Raw genomic sequence first — 24,384 nt, forward strand, 5'->3', positions numbered from 1 at the left:
GCTAGGTGGAAGGTTGGGTAGTTCTTCTCTTTTTCTCTCCTCCTCTCTTTAATTTGATGTTCATGGCTAGCTTGTATTTGTAATAACATGTGTTGTGAATAGTTGAATTGGAGGCTAGGGCTAACCCTAGCCAAACTTATGTGCAAATAATGTAAATTTCCATATGTTTTGATGTTTATGCATGTTTTGAATCTATGCGCTTCTAAACTTTAATGCTTACTAAATGTGTTTACTAGCTTAGTCACCTAGAAAGCATGGTTAGGAAACTAATGAATCGGAAACTTGAACTTCACCACTTCTTGAATCCGTGAGCATGTGTAGCCTTTAGGTGGTGGCTTAATGATTCTTACGGGTATTGTTAAGTTGCTTGAATTTCGTACTCTAAACTTAATGCATGTGTCGTGAGTTTAATTACTCTAAGGGGGTGTTAGGCTTGCGGTTCATAGCCCACTTGTGTTTTAATGAAATATAAATGGGACTAAGGTTGTGTAATTTAACTTCGCTTTACCAAAGTTTGTTGAATTGCATGATTAGTTGGTTTCTTGGTAGCTTCCCCAAAGCACTAAGGGGAAGTTTGTCAAAGCATGTTATTAGATCAAATATGGGTTACATTTTGTGCATGAGTAAGGTTAGTTGTGATGCCTAAGTCTCTATTCTTCTCATTAATTTAGTCTCATTTTTATTTGTTTATTTTATTTTTGTACAACTTAATTTCCTTTATCCAAATTAAAATCAATTCAAAAGACGATTCACCATTTTACCATTGTAAATATCATTATTGATAGTTTTGGCTTCCAAAGGGCCGAGACTATTAATTTGTAAAAAGATAGACTCGCATGTGTTTTCTAGGTTTTATTTTCGCGGTAATCTAGTTTAGGGTAGAGTTACTCAATCCCCTGGGTACGATACTCTTACTTTTCCCCTTTACTAAAACTTGACCTCCTAATAAGGGAGTAGGAGACATCATACACCAAATTTACACTTATTTTATACTCAATGATGTCCCCAACAGGCATAATTGTCGAATTATTACCCTAGGTTTTATCTTAGTGTCAATTTGCTACCCTTAGTTTTATTTCAACCAATTTATTACCATAGGTTTTTAAAATTAGTCACTTTGCTACTCTAGATTTTATATTAACCAATTTGCTACCCTTCCATCAAATTTGTTACTAAGACTGTCAATTGTGATACGATCCGATAACACGACTCGAAATCCGTACGAAATAAAGCGGGTAGAACCCGCACAATTAAAAAGCGGGTTGGCTGCGGGTCAACCCGTCATGATCGACCTATTTAATAAATAGGTTGGCCGCGAGTCAACCCGCCAACACAAAGTGAACCCGTACTTCTTCTTGAAATTTTAGACGTTGGGAGTATTTGGTCTTACGATTGGACAATTTGAGATATTTTACTTAATCATTATTGGATTTAATTATTTATGAATTATATATAATTATTTATATTCTTCGTCTTGTGGATTTTTTTAGTGAATTTAATCAATTTATGCATTTTTTTAGTTATATGGGTCGCAGTGTTAATCCTTAAATGAGTTATTTTTTCCAACACGACACGACCTATTTATTAAATGGGTGAAGCCGGTTGGAAACGGGTAACCTGTTTGATAAATAGGTTGGGTTTGAGTTTAAATTTTCGACACAATTATTAATATGGGTTGGGTTTGGTTTTGTCTCTTGTGATATGACAAATACCTTAACCCGACACAACCCATTGACAACCCTATTTGTTACTCTAAGGCTCTAAGCTTTCAAAATTAACCAATTTACTTTCCTAAATTTTTGAAATTAGCCATTTCCTATATTAGATTTTCAAAATTTATCTATATTTTGATTAAAAAAAATTGACAAATTAATATGACAAAAAGGTAGCAAATTGGCTAATTTTAAAAACATAAGGTAGTAAATTGGCAGAAATAATACTTAGGGTATCAAATTAGCTAATTGTGAAAACATAGGGTGTCAAATTGGCTAAAATAAAACTTAAGGTAACAAATTGACACTAAGATGAAATATAGGGTAACAAATTGGCTATTAAGCCTTCAATTTCTCTTTCTAACATGTCACTAAATAGACTACCCAAACTACCCCTCATCCTAACATTTTACCCTCAATAATGATAAACCATCAATTATCGAAGAGCAATACATTTCAATATAATGTGAACCCTATTCTAATCTCTCTCAACTAGTACTCCTCCCACTACGTTTATGTATTGATACATCAAGTAAACTTAGCTCGTTACAAAAGTAGAGTGGCTTTAAACTAGTCTACCATGTGGGAGTTGGTCTATATTTAAATTGAAGGGTTAAATACGGTTTAGTCCCTGTACTTTGCCTCTCTCATCGTTTCAGTCCTTGACATTCTAATTTAATCTAAAAACTCCCTGATCTCACAATTTCCCTCTAATAGGTCCTTTCCGCGTCAAATTAGGAGTTGGCCTTGGGTGAAATGTCCAAAATACCTATCTGTTATTTCTTTTTCCTTTTTTTCCTTTTTAATTTTTTTTTCTTTTTTCTTTTTCCTTTTTAATTTCTTTTTTCCTTTTTTTATTTTTATTTTTTCCTTTTTAATTTCTTTTTTCATTTTTTTATTTTTGTTTTTTCCATTTTAATTTCTTTTTTTCCTTTTTTCTTTTTCTTTTTTCTTTTTCCTTTTTTCTTTTTCCTTTTTCCTTTTTCCTTTTTCCTTTTTCCTTTTTCCTTTTTCCTTTTTCCTTTTTAATGACCATCATATCCTGCTGCATCAGTAACGCCATGTCGGCAAACCAATCCAGATCGACCCGAAACCCCAATTATTGTTCTCCACGTTGGCGGCCATTTTTCTTTTCCATCACTATTCTTCTTCTTCACTTCTGGTTTTGGTCAACTTGGCCATCAAAAATCACCATTTCAACCAGACCCAAAATCCAAATCACCATTTTGAGCAAGACCCAAAAACCTCAGAGTCTGAAAAAATGGTAGTTTTCAGTGAAAAGTTTCCAAATTGAGGTCTGATGTGGAGAGAGAAAGTGGGATTTGAGTGGGAGAGAGACAAGTAGGCTGTGAAAACAAGAGGGGAGTGGTTAAGCGGCGAATTTCCGAGCTGATTGGGATCTGCTTATGTTTGAGAGATGGCGTCGGCGACGATGGAGAAGAGGGCGGATCCGCTAAGAGACAACGGAGGGAGATGGCTTCAGAGAAGGTGAAGAAGTGATCGATCAGCTCATAGCCTCTTGCTTTTGCTCGATGTCCATCTATACACCGCCAAGCTAGGTCTTTGCTGGGTTTGGTTTCAATTTGGGGAGAGAAACAGATGGGTTGTGGAGTTTGATTGGAATGGGATTGGTGGGTTGAGGAAGGAGAAAGTAGGCAGAACGAAAAGAAGAAAAAAAGGAACAAGAAAAAAAGAAGAAAAAGCAAAAAAGAAATTAAAAAGGAAAAAGAAAAAAAAAGGAAAAAAAGAAATTAAAAAGGAAAAAAGGAAAAAGAAATAACAGAGGGGTATATTGGACATTTCACCCAAGGCCAACTCTTAATTTAACGCGGAATGGACCTATTGGAGGGAAATTATGAGGTCAGGGAGTTTTTATATTAAATTATAATGTCAGGGATTGAAATGCCTCTCTCATCGAAGTACATGGAATAAACAGTATTTAACCCTAAATTGAACTATTCTACTTAATGTACCAGTACATAGATGTACCGTATACTATAATCCATCTAGTGTTGCTATAAATACTCTTCACTTCCAACTGTAATTTATTTATCAACTCGATAGACTTTTATGTTTGTAGACCAAATCTAACAGTTGAGAGGTCAAGAACACGAAACCTTTTCTTCTTCTTCTCCTTTTTTTTTTCCTTTTTGGTACAAAAGAACACCAAAGCTTTAAAGGAATTTTCCGTTGCAAGGGGGTTATAATAACGAAGTAAATGAAACAGTTAGCTTGGCTCCGAACATATGAACCCAAATATAGAAGAGTACACGTAAAAGCAAACTAACTAATTAGGAAAACTGACTCGACCTTTTGAGGAATATCTCACAAATTAAAACAACACTCTCCGTCCTGTCTTACCCACACACCCATGCCAAAAAACCAACACTTGAATGGCCTCATAAAAAAAACCTCCTAAAGAAACGCTTCTTCATCTTTTGATCCCTAGACCATTCTCTTCCGATATTGTTACCCGATCGATCTCCCCCTTCCCCGGCCCTCTCATTCTTGGGGGATCTCCTTACACCTTCAGCAACACGGAGCCGGATCATTGTTTTGCTGATCTAAACTATGCTCGGAATATCGAATATTTGCAAGGGATACAAATCCTTTTTATTGAAATGGAACGCCCAAAACAAGCATTCTCGTTCGATTTCAGAAAGTGATGACACGTCCAAGGTACGTAATACTCATTTTTAATGACAATTCTTTCTTATTTTTACAAAAGCATGCATGTTAGAAGTGTTTCAACGTAATTCAGTAACAGCCTATTTTCCATGCATGATCATGTAAATATCAATTTTGCATTTATTGTGGATCCTCAACAAGCATGCATAAGCATGATCCACACCCTACAGAATCTAGGTAGTTACGTAGGTGGTTTCTGATTTTGTTCTAAATGTTTTTTCTGTAGGAGAAAGATGAGAATGATTTTATAATTAGTTATCCATCAACACCAGTAGGTGGTTTGAATCATACGCACAGCATTGATGATAGCTTACTCATGCGTCGAACTCTTTCGAGGAATAAAAGTAGCAGAAGATGCAAGACCCCTACGCCAAGGTCCTTCTCAAGAAGTATGAGCCGGAGCACCACCCCGAATTCATTATCGAGCATTTCAAGTCGTAGGAACCCCTCCGAGCCCGATATCCTTGCCTCTATAACAAGAAATCTGAGTCGGGAGGCCGAAATTGCTGCCTCTATATCAAGGAATATAAGTAGGAATATGAGCAGCAATAAAAGCAGCAATTTGAGCAGGAATGCGAGCAGCAGACACCCGTCTGAGTCGGAATTACCCTCTCCATCACCTGCATCTCCACCGCCCGCCACTCCAACGCCGGCCTCACCTTCACCTGCCGCCTCTCCATCTACCGCTCGATCGCCTCATACCAGTAAAACAACAGGCACATCTGAAACGGACCCTACCACACCTCTATCAAGAACTCCGAGCAGGAGGAGCACCACCCCCATTGTGTTCTCTCAGACAACTGCTAGAAGGAAACCTCCCCCGGTTGAGAAGAAGCTTGAATTCACACTCGAGGAGCTGTGTCATGGATGCGTGAAGAAGATCCAGGTTACTAGAGATGTCATAAACCATGCCGGGTTTGTTACTTCTAAACTCACGCAAGATTACTAGAGAATTGAACATCATTTAAGATCAAAAGTGTTTTATTGATCTTGTTATGACTGCAGGATTATTGTGAAAGAAGAGGAAGTACTGAAAATAAACGTGCAGCCAGGTTGGAGGAAAGGAACCAAGATTACATTCGAAGGGAAAGGGGATGAGAAACCAGGGTACCTTCCAGCCGATATCATCTTCTTGATAGATGAAAAGAGGCATCATTTGTTCAAAAGAGCAGGCCGGGACGATTTGGAAATCGCTGTTGAGATTCCACTGGCGGATGCATTGGGAGGCTGCTCGTTTCCAGCTCCTTTGTTAGGAGGTGAAACAATGAGTCTGTCATTCGACGAAATTATACATCATGGTTATGAAAAGGTCATTGAAGGACAAGGAATGCCAAAGCTTAAAGAACCAACAAAGAGAGGTGACCTCCGCATTACTTGTCTCGTTAATTTTCCCCAAAAATTGAGCGACGAGCAACGAGCAGAAGCTGTTTCAATTTTACAAGATTGTTCTTATCAGTAACAAGCAATGAAGCAATTCTAAATTCTCGACCAAGCTACATGTGGATTTCATGGCACACGACAATTTTTTCCAATTTACAGTATAGGCTCACTTTACAGTAGTCAAATTTTGCATTGCATTGCATTTTCATGTACATAGCTACCTATATAATGCCTAAATTCTCAAGGGTTCCAGAGAAACAGGGTATCCCTAGTAGAATTCAACTTAGATTTTTGTGGTAGTTGATGTTTGGAATGTATTGGTATAAGTTAGCAATATTCTTCAAGTTTTTTCTTACCCTTTCGAATTGTTTGCTCCTGCTTGCTGTGGCGCATACCGTGCTCATATAAAAATCACGTTTTGCATTTCTATATGAAATACCAAAAGAAATGAATGACACTGAAGATAAACTTGATGCTCGATAAAACCATCATAAATCTGTGTCTTACATCTCCCTCATAGTTGAACACATCTGTTTTTAAACAACAATTAAACCGAAAAAAAAAATAAAAAAACAAAGAAAACTGTATCAAGAACACTATGATTAAGCACAACTACGGTATTTAGAATCTAGAGGTTCATTGCACTGCACTGCCCCTCAGGAGCTTGAGCTTCTCGATGGTGGCCGTTGCCCAGCAAGAAAAGGTACTTCTACCACTGTACCAGTAATAGCATCTCCAACCATTACCGTGTCTCCTTCTGAAACATTTTGCCTCTTGATATAGCCTAAACCAAAATACTCACTTTCCTTTCTTCCAGATGTGCAACTTGTTAGCTTTCCAACCTGTGAAACACACAACAAGATGTTTACAGTACAACCACAAAGCTCATTTGGAAATTTTAGCTAAAAGCAACAATTTTCCCACCAGCTTCAGAAAGATAAAACTGTCACCATTTTCCAATGTTTTTTATTTTTATTTTATTTTTTTATACAAAGTGAACCAACTACTACCTTTTTCCCACCAACTGTAATGATGCTGCCAGGTTCTGCTGGCGCTGATAGAGAGATTCCCCAAAGTCTTTGCTTGACTCCATCATACGTTATCAATCTCGATATAGTCTCTTGTCCCTTATAGCACCCTGCAAAGGCTAGATTCAGACCTGCTACTTTCACATTTTGTTTAAGATGCATTAGACTAATGAGAATGATACCTTTGCTTAAGGAGATCGCATTCCAGAGACCAGCCTCCAGGACATTATATTCATTAGTAAGCTCCTTCTGAGGAGCTGGCTTTCCTGCAAAAGTTGATTGTGCTGATCACCAAGGAGATCCTGGAGAACTGAACTTTAAAATATCAAAACACCTATTATAGCTATAGTTATAATTCTATTTCTATCTAGTTATTTCATTTCACAGTTATGCATTATTTGTTGCTAGAACCCGTGTCCACAACATGTGTGTATTACAAGCCCAAAATATATTTGTATACACGTGGACTACATATTTAAAAGCCTGTCCAAGGAAAAAGACACGTGCAAGGAAATTACTGAAGTAAACTCATCCAAATCCAAGGATTAATTATTCTCAGTAGCAAACAAGAAAAAAAGAAAAATTCACCGCACATATCAACTCTTAGGGAAACTCATATACTGTCTAGATAAAGACTCACAATTGGAAAAATTTGTATTGAGTTATCAAAGAAAATAAAATATGTAGTAAAGAATGAAAGATAATAGTAAACAGGCAATAATGTAGAGGTGAAAATAGTGATGAGGGTAAAAATGAACCAATGGCTCCCAATCAGTGAGGAAAACCTCCTTACAATGGAGGTCTCACCAATTCTTTGGTATGCATCAATGAAGGTAGCAGTCTGGTCACATAAATTTTTTTAATGTAGTGAAAGTGGTCAACCCCATTACTTTCACCAATTTATGAATTGGCGATTCCTCAGCAATGAGGCTGGTAAGAGGCAAAGCATGGTTTAGTTAGAGAACTGGAGAAGGAGCATACATCAAGAATTGTCTACCTTGGAGAATTCTTAGTTTTTCCCATGCATTAGAGCCCATTGGAGTTGCACCTTGTGATAGAATAGTTTTCCAGACTGATCCAGCGGCAGCTGGTGACATCAAAAGTGAAAAGCCTTTTTCAGATATCACATTGCCCACTCCCACAGTTACAGGCATCCCATTGACCTGCCATGTAATAGGATACTGGCTTTTATTTCTGATTGTACAGCTTACTCATAGAAGTAACCAAAAAAATGATTGATGCTTACACTGAAATGCTGATGGGTGCCATATGGTTGTCCAACGAGATCACCTAGGTTTAACTCCTCCATAAGCTGTTCCATTCCATTAGAAACCATTAATAACATCATGTTTCGGGTTAGTAATATAAATGCCAAAGAATGAAAATTTCTTTACCACATATATGAAATGCTCAAAATATCCCTTACTTGATTGCTTTTAGGTCCCACTAAAACGAAGAAACAAGTTTGCTTAGCGATGTCTTGAATCTCTACCTTGTCATTAAAAAATATGTACCTACAGACAAAACAACATGCTGACAAGATTCATCACACGGAATCTCTTCATAATGCAAAAAATTGACTTGAACCACTACTATTTTTTTTTTTTTTTTGAAAGAAACAGCTTTTTATTGAAAATGCAAAAAACAAAATACAAGGAGTCCGCTTTAAAGATCTAAAGAGGACAGCTAGGGCTATAGGCTTAGCATCTCGACTAATAATACTAATCAAAGCTTAGGGGCTTATACTACAGCTGCTTGCCAGTTAAGAATAATGGAAGAAAGATTATAATCCTTGAATTCCTTAGACTCAGATGGTGCTGTGGTACACCACAAGATACAATCATTCAAGATTACCTACAATAAAACTAACCATGTATATAAGATGCACCTACTTATTCAGCATTTCAGAGATACTTCTGGAAACAGGTGAAACCATTAACATTACTGCATTTTTCTGCAAAACAATAAAAAAAAAAAAGTAAAATAAATAAACTGCTTTGACAACAAAAATATGAAGATCTTTATAATGCAGGGAAACCAACAATTAGATAATAATTATCAAAAAGATAGATTACCATGACCCATGCATGTGCGATATCTATTGTCCGAGCTGTTGGTGTAACAAAAACGGTGTCACATCCCTATGGATTTCAATCAGAAATAATTAAAGAAGAAACTTGTGTTATGCTCACTTATGCAACCAACTGCTGATTACATCCCACCAAATATACCTGTCCTTCATCAAGGCATTCAAAATTGGCCGTGCTTTGGTTGTGAAGAAACTGGATGCGGTCTTCTCCGCTAACTTCCATGTTTAACCACCATATTGATATGCACAAGAGAGGAGCACATTAAAAACATCCATCAATACCACCAAATGCTACATGCTAGACACCAATTTGATTACATTAACCCAAACAAGCAAACAATAAACAGAAAGTCACTAACACTTGGCAAACAATTACGAGCTGAATACAGAAGATAACGAGGCGAAAGCTAAATAACCAAAATAAGCCAGCTTCCATAAAATATATACCTCTAATCCGGCAAAAATGTGAAAGGTCCACAACCTGAACCATGAGATAAGAACCAGTATGGTGTTAACTCATTGTCAAAGATTTGTTACAATTCAATCATATTCAAATACAAATTATTTAATTAAGGAAGCTATAGAGTAGAGCGTTATCCAATGGAAGAAGTAAGAGAATACGCACCGCAACACCATTATAGACAGCATCTAAAGCCTGGTCGTCGTTATCAAAGGTTTCGATAATCCCATCATCTGAGACTTTTGCTCCTGCAGTTGCTGCCACAGTGTCCAAGAGGTCGTGGTCAATCGGAGGAGGGGAGAGGTCGAATGGCAAAGCCCTGGTCCTCGTTTTGGAAGATGAGAAGAGTGTGAGCTTCTGCTGCTTCTTCGTCTGGGTGAGAGTGACCAAGGGAACCGCAAAGCTTTGGTGGGGATGATAAGAGTATAAACGCCATGGATTAACAAGGAGACAATCACATGTTACTCTTGCCATTTCTTCTCCAATTCCTTCTCTTCTGGTTTTGGCCCCCTCCCAACACACATTTTATAATTTTCTTTTTCTATTATTATGTTAAAATTTCACGGATTGGTTATGGATTTTTTAATGAGATAAAAACGTAGATGATATCTAAATTATTGCAAAATGTATTTTTTTGTACTTCTAAAATCTTTTTTTACCTCAAATAGTATAGTAGATCAAGTATTGCACTGTTACTAAATATAATATTGTTTGAACCTATATTTGGCAAGGTCCACGTGACAGATAGGTGGGCCTTACCCACAAGGCGTAATGAATGACTGCGGCTAATTTAAAGATTTACAAAGTTGATTCTCAAATTTATGGCAGAAGATAACGTGTTCGGAGAACCATTACTGAGATCAAATAAATCACAAGGCGTAATGAATGACCGCGGACCCATAAGGCGTAATGAATTACCGCAGCACATCAAAGAGCTTGATTGTCAAGAGAAACATTACTAAAGCTTTGATTAATTAACTAGATGAGCATTAAGGGGTATTACTGTCAATCATCAGATACAAGACTTGATTGATTGCTCATGAAAGCATCGATCATTGATAACGTCAAAAATATTAGAAACGTGAATACTGTTTTATTTGTAATCAATGCGGTCTTAGCTGTAAAGGTTAAGATTGCTTCTTTTCCTTCATTCAATAGTTTAGCTTCACTATAAAAAGGACCATAGGATTCATTGTTAGAGGTTCTCAACCAAACGCTCTACGCGATTACTAAAATTTTATCTCAATATATTTCAGCAACACTTATCAATCTTTACGCATTTATCTTATCGTTTTCTTTACCGGTATTTATCTTTCATGCATTTTACATTGTTGTCTTTTACATTCATGCAATTTATCTTTTCATTGTTTACTTTGTCTGCACTTTATTTCCCGCGGCTTACGTTTTTGTTGTTTATCTTTATTTGCTGCACTATTACTTTCTTGTTGTTTACTTTGCATTATTTACATTCCTGCACTCATTAAGAAAATCACCAAAAAGAGACATCACCGGAACGTTTGGATCTAGTAAACAAGTTTTCTAGCATTCATGCGTTTCTTTGTTCATACCCGTATAGAATCAAGGCATCAGGGTAACACTTTGTACCTACAAGAAACGGTAAAGTATGTATTTTACTGTTACCAAATATAGTATTTCTGTTAATTTTATCCCTAAAGTTTTTACGTAGGTGACTTTAGCCAGAAAACTACCGTTTAAAGTTTTTACCGTCTTAAATCTTCTGGGTTCCCACTCTTCTCGCTCCAAGTCTCTAACGCTTCCATGCTTTCTTCGCAGTTCACAGAGCGACCTTGGTTCAGAATCCTTTTTCCTCCCCTTGCAAAAGAAGAGAAAAATAACTCTCTCTTTGTTCTTGTTTCAACTTTCAAGAAGGGATAGAAAATAAAGTGCTGAAGAGCAGAGGAGAGTTGAAAGGAATGAATCTTGAACTGCATTCTTTAGTTAGCATACTTCATTCCTGCAACACCCACCTTTCTCTATCCTTAGGAAAGCAGCTCCACCTTGTTTTTCTCAAGAAGGGTCTCATCAACTCCACTGTTACATTCGGAAACCGGCTTCTGCAGATGTATGTTAAATGCGGCAGCATGAATGATACCCTCAACTTGTTTGATGAAATGCCCCACAGAAATGGCTTCTCTTGGAACACATTGATCCAAGGTTGTATGAAATCCGGGGACCATGAGAAGTCTTTGAAGTTGTTCGATTCGATGGCTCATAAGGATGACTTTACCTGGAGCTTGCTTGTTTCAGGGTTTGCAAAAGCCGGTAAGCTAGAGCTTGCTCGTGCTTTGTTTGATGACATGCCTAGGAGAAATTGGCTTGCTTGGAATTCTATGATCAATGGCTATGCCAAAAAGGGGCTCTCTAGAGATGCTTTGAGGCTTTTTAAGGATTTGAGTTTGGACCCATTGGAGGTATCACTATCACATGAAAAGAAATTTATATTCGCTACGGTTGTTGGAGCTTGTGCTGATTTGGTTGCCCTTGGTTGTGGCAAGCAAATTCATGCGCGCATTGTGACTGATCAAGTGGAATTTGACTCTGTTTTGGCTAGTTCCTTGGTTAATTTTTATGGCAAGTGTGGTGATTTGGATAGTGCAAGTCAAGTTTTGAAGTTGATCAAGGAGCCAGATGACTACTCTCTCTCAGCAATGATTTCAGGTTTTGCAAACTGTGGTAGAATGAACGATGCAAGAAGAGTTTTTGATACTAAAAGCAATCCAGATGTTGTGTTATGGAATTCATTGATATCTGGATTTGTCATTAGTAACGAAACCATTGGAGGAGCATTACTTCTTTTCAAGGAAATGCTGACTAATGGTGTTCGTGGGAATTCTTTTACGCTGGCAAGTGTTTTGGGTGCCATTAGTGTCTCAGGCATCCTTAAACATGCTCAACAAATGCACACATTTGCCTGCAAACTTGGGCTGCTGGGTAATGTTATTGCTGCTAGTGCTATGCTTGATGCATTCTCCAAGTGTGGAAGCCCTGATGATGCTTGCAGATTGTTTAGTGAACTCAAAGTCTTTGACACTATATTGCTTAATTCGATGATCACTGTGTATTCCAATTGTGGAAGAGTCGAAGATGCAAAACAGATTTTTATGGCCATGCCAAGTAAAAGCATAATATCATGGAATTCGATGATGGTTGGCCTTAGTCAAAACGGTTGTCCAATTGAAGCATTAGATCTTTTCAGACAAATCAATGTGCTGGACTTGAGAATGGACAAGTTTAGCCTGGCTAGTGTGCTAAGTTCATGTGCTAGTATTTCCTCACTTGAATATGGTGAACAGGTTTTTGCCAGAGCTACCATCATTGGGCTTGAGGACAATGAAATTGTCTCCAACTCACTTGTTGATTTCTATTGCAAGTGTGGTCTTGTTAAAAATGCACGAAAGCTGTTTGACAGGATGGTGAAGTCTAATGAAGTGGCTTGGAATTCTATGCTAATTGGATATGCAACAAACGGTCATGGAAGTGAAGCACTGGCTCTTTTCGATGAAATGAGGCTTTCTGATGTGAAACCCAATGAAATTACATTTACAGGGGTTTTGTCTGCCTGTGATCATTGTGGGTTGGTCGAAGAGGGAAGAAAATGGTTTTCTAAGATGAACCAGGACTATGGTATTGATCCACATATTGAACACTATGCTTGCACGATTGATCTTTTTTCCCGAGCTGGTTGCCTTGAGGAAGCAATTAGTCTAGTCGAAGCAATGCCCTTTAAATTAGACGCCAGCATATTGTCATCAGTCTTGAGGGGTTGTGTGTCTCATGGACACAAGGATCTTGCGAAGAAAATGGCGGAGCGAATCATTGAGCTTGATCCTGAGAATTCAGGTGCTTATGTACAGCTTTCTAATGCACTTGCAGGTGTCAATGAGTGGGAAGGATCTGCACAGATTAGACAAATTATGAGAGATAAGAGCATACCAAAAAATCCTGCTTTCAGCTGGTTTGATCGTTGAACAATACTCTTATGGAAACAAAGTTCTATATGCACCTGATAGAGGTGGACATGAAAAGCAAATCAATAGTTGTGGGTTGGAATGAGAGATCTGATTTGAGTGCCAGTGATTGCACGCGCACTGGATTTGTTAACATACATTGGACATAATTTTTTTGTTTCTAATATATGCTTTCTAATATCAAACATACTGGCGAGAGCTCAAACCATCAATGGGACCATTCATTACGCATTAGGGGCTGAACAAATATAGAATTAGACTAGTGTCATCCTCAGAAATCGCTCTTCTATACTGTGCTGAGTCAAGGGGCAACATAACATCCTCTTACTTTAGAACTTGCAAGCCACTTTCCTGCTCCCCGTTTTACTTGCTTCAACTCTTCTTTCAGGTTAGTTCTCTCTCTTCTCTTGTGATCCCTCTTTTTGTCTAACCATTGTTATATTTTGTGTGGAATAGCTATCACTTTTATTCAAGTTTATGGATTAATTATGGCTCTTTTGTTCTTGTTTGATAGCTTCATCTGCTAAGAGTAATGATCTTCAATGCTGATATGAAACTATTTTTGGTAAATTTCTGTGGAATACTGCCTTTTCAGATCTTTTTCTTTCTTCTTGGAATAGGTTGTATATGTTGTTTTGATAGCTTGGTCAGCTGTTGTAGTCATTTGAGGCTCTTGCCGTTGATCAAATCTAGGAATTTAATTGGGGCAATCAATGAAGTTTAGCAAACATTTTTTTTCTTAAAAAAAAAAAAAAAAAGATTTCTAGAATTTCATGTATTGATCTTTGTTGTTAATGCTCATTTGTTTAAGTTGCATTGCTAATCCTCAGTTGTTAATCCTCATTTGTTTTGCAAACTTGCATCATCTGTTCTCAGATTATACAAGTTATAAGCTTCCCAGTTTGTTTTGAGCAGTTTACTAGATTTTAAAAGAAAGACAATACAGAAGTATGACCACTGCTATGTTAGATTATGGATGGTTTGCATATTGTATGTATCTGTTCCGGTGGTTGTTACTATTACTGAATGGAGAAAGGAATACAAGTGGATAGACACTTGGTGAGTTTTGATTTGCAACATGATGTTCTGGATTGATTTTGGATGGTTTCATATGTTTAGCAAACAAGTAGCCATTGGATGGTATCATGAGTTTTGGCTTTTGGCAAAAATGGTCTCATGACTCTCATTAACATGCTTTCCAGTTGGTCGTGACTTGTTTGAGAGTCATGTGTGATTTTAACTGCAGTGTACAGACGGTTCATCAAGCAGATTTTTCTTTCTCATGCTTTAGAAAGGAAGGCGGATGAATGTATTAAGTAGCAGAAAGTAAGGCTACATCCTACAGAGGCAAAGGCAGGTTGTAACATCTGACCTATTAACGACCATAACAAAATAGTAGCAGAGTGAGAAGTAACAAAATAGTAGCAGAGTGAGAAGCCAGCATTACAGAAGTTTGCCGGCCGCAACGTTTTGCAGTCAGTGTAAGAGTAATTTATCATATTTGTCGTGATCTTGTTACGCATTGCTCCTTATAAATAAAACAATGTAAATTCCAGTCAATAATCAATATGCAGCTAATCAGCTTGTTTTTTTGGTCAGGAAAATACATTAGATAAGTCAGAAGCAAGAAGGAAACGAAATACTGAGGAGAAACCAAAGCAAAAGGAAATCAACAGGGAAAGAAAAATGACAAAGGAAACAAGGCCACCAAGGGCTATTACAATAATTGATTCCAGACAGGGACCTGTCCATCATTTATCACAACTGATAAGATCGAGAGATGTTGGATGTTGGATTGAAGATTTACCCACTCTTTTGACTATAACCTCTAGTTTGCAAGCTAGGCTGCAGTAGCGGTTAGCTTCAGGAGGGATCCAAGACTTCTATTTTGCAATCACGTACACTTAAATCTAAACATGGGGCTTATTAAGTTTGGACACACCGATTTGATTCCAGAATTGAAGTTGTTGTAAAGGCTTGCCCCTGCCCTGGAAGCACCAGTGCCATCTTTAGTGAATTGTTTCTTCGTTGAATCTTCTGTTATAATATTGATGTTAAACCAATACACTGGTATTTCATAATTGTGAATACGTTGCCTTATTCATACTTCGAAGCAGCAGCTAGTGTTTAGGACACGATTTGAAAAAAAGAATATAGGTAGGCTTTTGACCCTTCCTAGAATGTTAACTGGGGAAAGGACGAAAGGTACAATTGGCTTTGCAACAAATGGAATTACAAAGCCAACAATAGTTTTACTGGGTTGCTTTTGACGTTTTCATTGTATCAGGAAGAGGCATATGACACAGGCAGGCGCACTTGTGTGCCAACTGTGGAATGCCTCGACCTGCTCTTCTGGTTGGCATCTCCATTTTGTGAGGACTAAGGACAACAATAGTTCAGCACTGCTCTCTGAATTCTCTTCAGCAAGGCATTGTCGATTATCATACAGGCGGAGAAACATTATCCTAGACATATAAACAGGAGGATAAAGAAGGCAGGCATGAAACATCCTCCTAGCTTTATGTGTAGCACGGTCTTGATAAAATGAAAATGCTCACTGCCGGCAGCCTCAATCAGTTCTTACTTCTTAGTGCTCTAAAGATCACCAATTTATGGCTTTATGCATCCATGTTCATAGTTGTCATTTTATTTTAGATTCCCATTGATTAATTTCTGATATTGGCAGAAAGACAGACACAATTAAGTACTTCATTTATATCTGATGTAATCAGATTTGTAATTTGTTTGACAGGCAAAATTTTTGGGACATTGACAACTGTTTGTTCTGTACAGATTTAAGCCCTACATAGGAAACCAGAGGCTATGAAACAATACCAGACTCGCTGATGTCCTTAATGGCCCCTAAAGAGGGGTGTTAGATCAAACTTGATTCAGATTTACTGGTATAGTATGGTATTAGATTGACAAATGCAACTATGTACGAAGAGTAATTATTGATTTGCTTACCAAATCGGCAACTACTAAATGTACCCGGCAAATTTCTATGTAGATCGAGCAGGTTTTTTACACCCAATAAAAAAACAGAATTATAATTATACTCAGCAACTTTTCCAACAATACCCTTAGCAAAACTCACACCCAGCAAAACTTGGATTATCTCTGCATCAATTTTTGATGTTGATTGTTGCAGTGTGCATTTGATGTTTGCAGGCATAGCCAACGCAGCCCAAAAACATATTTGATGTTTGCAGGTATTTTCTCAATCATGGTTCCACTTAGATCTATATCTTGTAAAGTGGATAAGCAAATGAGACTATCAGGGACTATCATGGATTTCTAAATAAGGGATTCACGCAACCTTCCAGATCTAAATAAGTAAGATTCTTGAGATTTTGGAAATATGAAGGAACTTCAACCAATCTTTTACACCAACAATGCACACTGCAACAATCAAAATCAAAAATTGATGCGGAGATTGTTTTGCTGGGTGTGAGTTTTGCTATGGGTATTGTTGGAAAAGTTGCTGAGTATAATTATAAATTCTATTTTTTTATTGGGTGTAAAAGACTTACTGGGTCTACATACAAATTTGCCGGGTACATTTAGAAAGACTCTTTATTATTCATAAACACAGTTAGTAATTGCCTCTGGTTATACAACTGTTGAGTTCATATCAACAATCTCTTGAGATCTAAACCACCTAGCTGTTTAAGTTGGCAAACAAGATCCCAATTTACCATGGACTTGGCTTCTCTGCTAGAATATGACATGCTATAATGTGTTTGGATTTTACTCACAGCCGTCAGATATAGTTTTAAGGGCAAAATGATGCTATATCAAGAAGTCATTTTAAATTCATCCCTTGCAGTTTTTTTTTCTAGCAAATTATAGTTCTAGCAGAGATTTGGGATCTTGTAGTCCCAATAAGCATTAAAGAAAACTAGTAAGTTCACCATCCAAGCATATCTAGAAACTTTTATATATTAGTCCAAGGGAAAATGGTCCGTACGGTACCCCGTCTTTGGCTCCTTATAACTTTTGGTACCTGACAAAAAAAAAATATCAATACGGTACCTGAAGTTCTATGCCCGACCGAGGATTGGTACATATGGCCGTTAGCTCCGTTACATCGTCTGCCAGCTGGCAATTTTTGAAGGGTATTTTCGTCCTTTCATGCGTTAATTTTTTTTTTTCTAAGCATCTCTCTCTCTCTCTCTCTCTCTCTCTCTCTCTCTCTCTCTCTCTCTCTCTCTCTCTCTCTCTGTTTCTGCATATCTATATGCTGAGGAGTAATAACTTCCTCGTCTCCTCCGGCGTGGGAGGACGGCGTCGGCTCCGGCGCATTTTCAGACGAGGCCATTATAAATATTCCCGAAACTCAGATCCCCGAGCACAAGCTCAGGGCCCTATCAGAATATTATGCACAGCCGAATCAAACCCCCAGAACCCAAAATCCAATTCCGACTCGTCTTCGAAATCATTCACCAAATGAACCCCAAATTGGGGAGTTTGGCTGCTTCAAACGGCGATGGTGGACGGAAAGCCACCTAAAGAAACGGCGCTCTGCACCTTCCTTTCACTTTTCTCAGTCCTCACACTTCACCAGCTTCAATGGCGTTGGTCCGTCGCCGGTTTGAAACGGTGGCTCCCACATCTGGACGCTTGGAGGCAGATTTCATCACTCAACTCTTCCTCCTCGCTGGTAGCCGAGCTCAAGAGCAAGATTTTCAAGCTCAAAAATATGGGGCACCCAATCACTCCCCCATCCCAAAACATAGCCGGGTCAGTTCTGGGTTGTTTTTGTTTCTCAAAATTGCATCTTGGATCTTTGATCTGGAAAGAGGAAGAGCGAAGAACACAGAGAGAGAGAGAGAACCAAGGTGAACTGTTTGATCTGCATCTACATCTTGGATCTTTGATCTGCTTCTTGGATTTCAGCCTCTGGTGAACTGTTTCTTTTCCTCTTGGGGGTTGATTATGTCAATGAGCTAGTTCTCCGATTTGGCTTTGGAATTTATGTTCTTTACGACCTTGACGTCATTTTCGTCTTGCTCGATTTTCTCCGGCGTCGGAATCACCGGCGCAATTGAGAACAGGGAGGCGTTGAAAGTGGTGACCCGAATAGGCCTGGACTTCTCAGTTTTCGACCTGCCCAGCTGGCCGTTCGGGTGAACCGTCGCCGACGAAGACTTGTTGGAAGTGGGTTCGTGCTCGAATTGGGACTTGGAGTTCGTTTTCCAGAACCGTTTGATGACGACTTTGTTCCGGGACCGGCGGCTGGACGGCCACCGAAGACGGGAGCAGAGGCGGCGGAGGTTTCTGAGCATTGCAGGTGAAATGGGTTAGGGTCAAAAATGGGTCTTGGGTTGTGGGTTAGTTGGGGGAGGAGAAAAGATGGAGTCTTTTGCAGAGATGAAGAAGAAGAAGAAGACACAAAAGTCTCTAGGGGTGAGGAGTTGGGTTTGGCATGAATTTGATGGAGGATTAGTTAAAAAAAAAAAAAACCAGAGGAACTAAGGAAGAAGAAGAAATGAGGAAAAAACGTTCACAAAAAAAAAAAATCTAAGGAAAAAAAGAATAAAGGGTAAACTTGTCATTTTATGATCAAAATTGCTAGCTGGCAGACGATGTAACGGAGCTAACGGCCATATGTACCAATCCTCGATCGGGCATAGAACTTCAGGTACCGTATTGATATTTTTTTTTGTCAGGTACCAAAAGTTATAAGGAGCCAAAGACGGGGTACCGTACGGACCATTTTCCCTTTAATCTAAGAAACTCCGAAATTGAGTTTCAATTAATTATTATTTTCTATCATTTCAAAATAAAAGAAATCTCATGGTGCGTCATTAGTGGAATGCGTTACTTGGTTTATGTGATCATTTGTCAAATCTCAACTCTATCATCAGTCGGCACCAAGTATGTCCATTCATATAGACATAGAGACATTAAAATGCTCTCTCTCCATCAAGTCCAAAACGTCACCGTCTCAAGACGTCAGGTAGTAAAGCTGTCAGGTTCAGGTGAGCCACATATAAAATGCAGACCAAGTTAAACACGCGCACACACAGAGGCCTCGCATCCCCAAACAGAGGCAGACCTCCAAAACGCCGTCGTCTCCCTCCGAACAGCAGCAGCAGAGCTCCGCCCTCTGAATCCTATCACCGCCGCCATTGTGGGTCCCAGCTTTCCAGGTACACTCGCCCGGATCTGATTCTCTTGGCCAACATTTGTAATTGTACACTAGCGCGGTTCATGTAGCTTGCTAGCTAGCTCTATCAGATCAGATCAGATCTTTTTCATTGTTTGTGGATATTAGGGTCTTGCTTGATTAGATTAAGCAAGCAAAGAAAGAAAGAAAGATAATGGAAGCGTATAGTGAAAGTTCCCCAAAAATGAGAATAGATCATGCCACTAAACAAGGATCCGAACAAGAACAAACCCATTTGCCAGGATTGGAGTTAGAACCTGAGCCATCTGGTCACAATCATCATAGGTTCCACTCAATGAACGCCCTAGAAATCTTGAGGGAAACGGTACGGATTCTCCGCTTCAATTCCTGGGGTTTTTTGGCTATTGCTACCTTGTTAATCTGCCCCGTGTCTGCCGCCGTGCTTTTGTCGAATATGCTAGTTGATCACTCACTTGTAAAGAGACTAACTGTTAGGATGTTACTAATTGCCAAGTCCAGTGGACTCCCCTTGAGGCCTTTCATCAGCCACTCGTGCCAGAAGTTTGCTGAGACGGCTATCTCCTCCGCTATGTGCTTTCCTTTGTACCTCACATTGTCCTTGTTGTCGAAAGCCGCGCTTGTTTACTCTGTGTATTGGAGTTATTCCCTCAAGAAGTTTGATGCGTCCAAGTTTTACTTGATTATGTGCAAAATCTGGAGGCGGCTTGTTTCTACGTACGTGTGGATGTGTATGGTGGTTGTTGGTTGCCTCGCCTTGTTTTTGATTGTCCTTCTTGCAGTGTGCAACACATGTTCTATATTTGGGCTGTCGCCTCAGCTTATCATATATGCCGCAATGGTGGTTGGGCTTATCTTCTCGGTTGTTTTTGCTAATGCTATTATTATTTGCAACATTGCAATTGTGATATGTGTTTTGGAGGATGTCTCGGGACCAGAGGCATTGGTTCAGTCTGGGGCTTTGATCAGGGGCCAGACTCAGGTGGGTCTGCTCATATTTCTTGGATCCACATTTGGAATGGCTTTTGTTGAGGGCTTGTTTGAGCATAGAGTGAAGACGTTGAGCTATGGCGATGGGTCTTCTCGCATATGGGAAGGGCCTCTTTTGGTGGTTATGTATTCATTTGTAGTGCTTATCGACTCTATGATGAGTGCTGTTTTCTACTTCAGTTGCAGATCTTTTAGGATGGAAACATCTTTAGAAGGTGAATCTCATTCAATTTTGGAAACGATAACCTTTTCTGCTGAATCAGTCGGTATTCAATGACACTGGATGTGCCATTAGCATGCTTCTTTTCTTCAATAATGATGAAGATGGTAGCTGCTGGTTGTGGTTACCACGGATTAAGCAGTGCAAACTTGTGCATTGGTACACCTTCCATACAGGGCTTCGGGGGAGGCTATAACCTCAAGTCCTTCCATCTCGACATATGCTTCATTTGAGTGCAAAAGTTGCATACCGAAGAGATATAGATGGGAGCTTGAAGAATGGACGGTACTTGGAGGTTGCACGTTGCAAAAGTTAATGAGATAGTGTCACTTCCTTCAAGAATAAAGTTAATATTCATAGTTAAATAGATAGATATATTTTTTCTGGTATACTCTGAAAGTCTAGTGTCATTGATACGCCGATTACTTCAAAATTATCATTCTTTATTTGTAAACTTCTATATAATTTTCCTTAATATTGAGAAATCAGATATGGATGTTCAGGCCAAAGAGATAAGGATAATGATTGATATTCTGCAAGTCGAGTGTCATTGATACACCAATTAATGCAAACTAATCAATCTTTCTTTATAAAAAGGTATGTCTGCTTTTGCGAGTTGGGTGCAGAGATTGATAAGAAAATGATCTTGGGTTTAACTTAAAACATCAATAGACAAATGAGTTCATATCTAATGCTCTCCATATAAACCCCTTATAAAGAACCCACGGGAGGGGGGAATTCCTAAACGCCGATGACAATTAAAGCTTAAAATTGAGAGAAATTGATGTCTCCATAACTAGGTCAAGGCCAAAACTAAGAGAACGTGTTGATAACACAATTCGACTAGAGCAGAACATGAAGTCAAAGACCCGAGAGCAATGCCTGGGAATGATTGGGGGAAGAAGTAAATCACCTTAGGAGCCACAACTGTGAGGGAACCAAACAAAATCGAAAACCCTAGTTCAGTGGTCGGTGTATCAGACTAACAAGTAACAACAAAGAAAAAACAAATGAGAAAAAAAGATTGATTAGGTAATTATGGACCTAACAGCGTGCAGCTGTTCCTAGCCTTCTAATTTGACTAGTTAGATAGAGCTTAGCATTCGGAATGTGTGGATATGAATTTGGTAGATTTTGGTGAAAATTTGATATCAATCAAAGATTTCCGAAGTTTAGAGTTTCAGGTGTTGATTTATGGAAATCCGACAGTTGGATTTCCTTTTATGTTCTAGAACATTAGAAATCGATTAAACGATGGTGTTGGTGAAGTTTGGATTGATTCTGAAAAGAATTAGAACTTTTAGGTTTTGGAGGGTTGACGATATCGAGTTTACAATTTAACTATCGTAAAGTAATTTCGGATCCTCTGTTCGGTCTTTTATGATGTACTACTATGTACAAGATGATAAACTAGGCCACTGCTTGATGAGGAGATCTTGACGCGTGACTACATAAGTCTGTATACTATGAAAGGACATTTGCTTTTTGTTGATACCCGAAAATGTTTACCTATTTTTTATGGAGAGTTCTAAGGTCGAAGATTGGCCTAGACTCAATCTAAGGCTCATTGTATCGATATTGGGTCAATGAGTGAAGCCTAGAGTAATATGCGTGTATAAATAGGCGTGATTATACACCTACTACGCCATGTTGTTTATGCCTAGCAAGCTGGGCGTCTCGCAAGATTTGTATTTAGAACCTACGGGAGGCAAGCCATGTCATGCCATGCCTAATAATAAGCAAGGGACATCACAAATGCCAAGCCCCTCCCTAGGACAAAGTCAAACAAAGGCCATTTAAGAGTCAGGCCAAGCCACGCTCAAACATGCCCAAGCTCACATGGACACTTCTCCATGACCAGGCACACTCTCTCTTATTGGCACACTGTCTCTCATGAACATCCCTTGGCAACCACATGCTACTCAAGCCAAGCACATGCTAACACATGTCATGCGAAGTTGCACGCACGAATTCTCAGTGACATGCCTTGACTCGCCTATTACAATATGCCACACGGCTGACTAGCATCGACCCAAGCCACTAGACCAAAATGGGGCTTATTAGTGGGTTGTGGTGTGTAAGGTTACAGAATTTTGCAAGGCCTATGGAGGCCAAATGTCAAGTGTCCAAGTGTCTTGGGAGCTAAGGACCAAACTTGAATTTGGGTTTCCCGCGTACAAGCTAGTAACGAATACCTCATCTCATCACCCTATTGGCTTAGAAAGCATATTGAATCACGACCCACCTTAAGCCAAAACCTGTGCTTCCCCAGTTTTCACCTTATAAGCTTAAGGCAAACCCAAGACCAAAATCGATTCCAAAACCTTAACTAGGAATAGCTTGATAAGGAGTCGAGATTAGTATTCCCAAGAGAGTCATGACAAAGGGTAAAGGAAAAATCCTGAATCGTTGCTTGATCTTTATACCCTTTCAGCTTAGCGCTTAAGATAGCAGTGACAAAAAGAAGTCTTGCCTTTACTGAAATAGGGAGTTACAGACCGTTTTGAAACCCTTAACCCTTTACTAAGAACCTTATATAAAGAGGACTACATTGGGAAAGAAGGGACATCAAGCATAACCCATTTTAAGCTTACCACACCTTACTCATTCTTCCCTAAGTACTCATCATGTACTACCAATGGATAATCCCGTATCCACCTTAAATCCCTAGTGGAGTCTCCAATTTATGTTAGAGTCAAAACTGAAGATTCAGAGGCTTGATGATCCAATCTCCCTCTTGAGTTACGAGATGAGCTTCCATTGCCCAATATGGATATTTTGATAGATTCAACATCTGGGCAGGGATTATTGTCTTTCATGGTTGGCTTCAGCGACTACAATCAGATTAATTGGCTACAAGAGATGAGGAGAAAACTGCCTTCCGTAATCCTTACAGGAATTTTTACTACACAGTGATGTCATTTGGGTTAAAAAAACGCAAGAGCCACTTACCAAAGGGCGATGACAGTTGTCTTTCATGACATGATGGGAAAAGAAGTTAAGAACTATGTAGATGATTTGATTGTGAAGTTTAAGACCAAGGAGGCACATTGGCAGACCCTTCGGAAGGTGTTGAGAAGATGCAGGCTCCATAATTTGAAAATGAATCCAGATAAATGTGTTTTTGGGGTGACCTTAGGAAAATTCTTGGGCTTTATAGTACACCATAGGAGAATAGATGTGGATCTAGCCGAGACTAGGGCTATAATCTCATCCCCACCACCATCAAGAAAAAAGGAGCTCAAGAATTTCTTCTAATGCATTAGACGCTTTGTCCCCGGCCTGCCTGCTCTTATTAAAGTCTTCACCCCTCTGTTGAAGCAAAAGGAAATGTTTGTGTGGAGCAATGAATGCAGGGAGGCATATGACAAGGTCAACCAATTAATCACGAGACTCGCTCCCAACTATGAGAACAGCTACACCAGCCATTTCTTTGAAGATCTATCTTGCCTTGGTAGGAGAGCATTGCTTGCTCAAGATAGTAGCTCTGGAGAAGAACAATCGGTGAGCTACATGAACCGTCAACTTCAAGGAGCAGAAACTCGATACCCCAAAACCGAAAGAATATGTCTAGAGCTTATCTATGCAGCTCAAAGGTTGCGACATTATTTTTTGGCACACAAGCTCTATCTTATGGTGAAAACTGATTTGGTGCAGTATCTCCTTACTAAGCCAAT

General features: G+C 38.9%; 4 protein-coding genes across 7 annotated transcripts; 3 read left to right on the forward strand and 1 right to left on the reverse strand.

Annotated features, from left to right (window-relative positions):
• The first annotated feature begins 4,056 nt into the window (after positions 1-4,056).
• LOC121050837 (rho GTPase-activating protein gacK-like) lies at positions 4,057-6,132 on the forward strand. Its single transcript, XM_040512161.1, has 3 exons — positions 4,057-4,391; positions 4,627-5,315; positions 5,406-6,132. Exons 1-3 carry the CDS (start codon positions 4,284-4,286, stop codon positions 5,857-5,859), a joined length of 1,251 nt encoding a protein of 416 aa, XP_040368095.1. The 5' UTR covers positions 4,057-4,283; the 3' UTR covers positions 5,860-6,132.
• A 106-nt stretch (positions 6,133-6,238) lies between these two features.
• LOC112175146 (putative transferase At1g60990, chloroplastic) lies at positions 6,239-9,885 on the reverse strand. Of its 2 annotated transcripts, XM_024312810.2 has the most exons (11): positions 9,523-9,885; positions 9,345-9,378; positions 9,040-9,113; positions 8,884-8,949; positions 8,701-8,762; positions 8,235-8,322; positions 8,055-8,120; positions 7,806-7,971; positions 6,991-7,074; positions 6,791-6,918; positions 6,239-6,622 (listed from the first exon to the last, which is right to left on the reverse strand). In XM_024312810.2, the coding sequence occupies exons 1-11, from the start codon at positions 9,829-9,831 to the stop codon at positions 6,437-6,439; spliced, it is 1,263 nt and encodes a 420-aa protein (XP_024168578.1). In that variant the 5' UTR covers positions 9,832-9,885; the 3' UTR covers positions 6,239-6,436. The 2 variants fall into 2 exon arrangements, with proteins under 2 accessions (XP_024168578.1, XP_040368200.1); XM_040512266.1 differs by lacking the exons at positions 8,235-8,322; positions 8,701-8,762; positions 8,884-8,949.
• Positions 9,886-11,070: 1,185 nt separating this feature from the next.
• Positions 11,071-15,989, forward strand: LOC112176246 (putative pentatricopeptide repeat-containing protein At1g77010, mitochondrial). 3 transcript variants are annotated; one of them, XM_040510391.1, is made up of 3 exons: positions 11,071-13,734; positions 14,549-14,827; positions 14,946-15,989. In XM_040510391.1, exon 1 carries the CDS (start codon positions 11,292-11,294, stop codon positions 13,344-13,346), a length of 2,055 nt encoding a protein of 684 aa, XP_040366325.1. In that variant the 5' UTR covers positions 11,071-11,291; the 3' UTR covers positions 13,347-13,734; positions 14,549-14,827; positions 14,946-15,989. The 3 variants fall into 3 exon arrangements, with proteins under 3 accessions (XP_040366325.1, XP_024169851.1, XP_040366326.1); XM_024314083.2 differs by having other exon boundaries at positions 14,593-14,827; positions 14,946-15,984; XM_040510392.1 differs by lacking the exons at positions 14,549-14,827; positions 14,946-15,989 and adding an exon at positions 14,223-14,276.
• Positions 15,990-19,309: 3,320 nt separating this feature from the next.
• On the forward strand, positions 19,310-21,098 carry LOC112178653. The gene has a single exon (XM_024316821.2). The coding sequence runs from the start codon at positions 19,673-19,675 to the stop codon at positions 20,762-20,764; it is 1,092 nt and encodes a 363-aa protein (XP_024172589.1). The 5' UTR covers positions 19,310-19,672; the 3' UTR covers positions 20,765-21,098.
• The last annotated feature ends 3,286 nt before the right edge of the window (positions 21,099-24,384 follow it).

The sequence above is a fragment of the Rosa chinensis genome, chromosome 7 (genome assembly GCF_002994745.2).
Source record: "Rosa chinensis cultivar Old Blush chromosome 7, RchiOBHm-V2, whole genome shotgun sequence".
NCBI classification, from domain to species: Eukaryota; Viridiplantae; Streptophyta; class Magnoliopsida; order Rosales; family Rosaceae; genus Rosa; species Rosa chinensis.

What these genes read in the sequence shown, in the direction of transcription:
- LOC121050837 (XM_040512161.1), top strand. Translation starts at nt 4,284, where the DNA reads ATGCTCGGAATATCGAATATTTGCAAGGGATACAAATCCTTTTTATTG. An exon ending in AAAGTGATGACACGTCCAAG is followed by an intron (nt 4,392 to 4,626) that starts GTACGTAATACT and finishes TTTTTTCTGTAG; the next exon opens with GAGAAAGATGAGAATGATTT. An exon ending in GATGTCATAAACCATGCCGG is followed by an intron (nt 5,316 to 5,405) that starts GTTTGTTACTTC and finishes TTATGACTGCAG; the next exon opens with GATTATTGTGAAAGAAGAGG.
- LOC112175146 (XM_024312810.2), bottom strand. Translation starts at nt 9,831, where the DNA reads ATGGCAAGAGTAACATGTGATTGTCTCCTTGTTAATCCATGGCGTTTA. An exon ending in ATCTCTGAAATGCTGAATAA is followed by an intron (nt 8,323 to 8,700) that starts GTAGGTGCATCT and finishes TTTTGTCTGTAG; the next exon opens with GTACATATTTTTTAATGACA. An exon ending in GCACCCATCAGCATTTCAGT is followed by an intron (nt 7,972 to 8,054) that starts GTAAGCATCAAT and finishes ATTACATGGCAG; the next exon opens with GTCAATGGGATGCCTGTAAC.
- LOC112176246 (XM_040510391.1), top strand. Translation starts at nt 11,292, where the DNA reads ATGAATCTTGAACTGCATTCTTTAGTTAGCATACTTCATTCCTGCAAC.
- LOC112178653 (XM_024316821.2), top strand. Translation starts at nt 19,673, where the DNA reads ATGGAAGCGTATAGTGAAAGTTCCCCAAAAATGAGAATAGATCATGCC.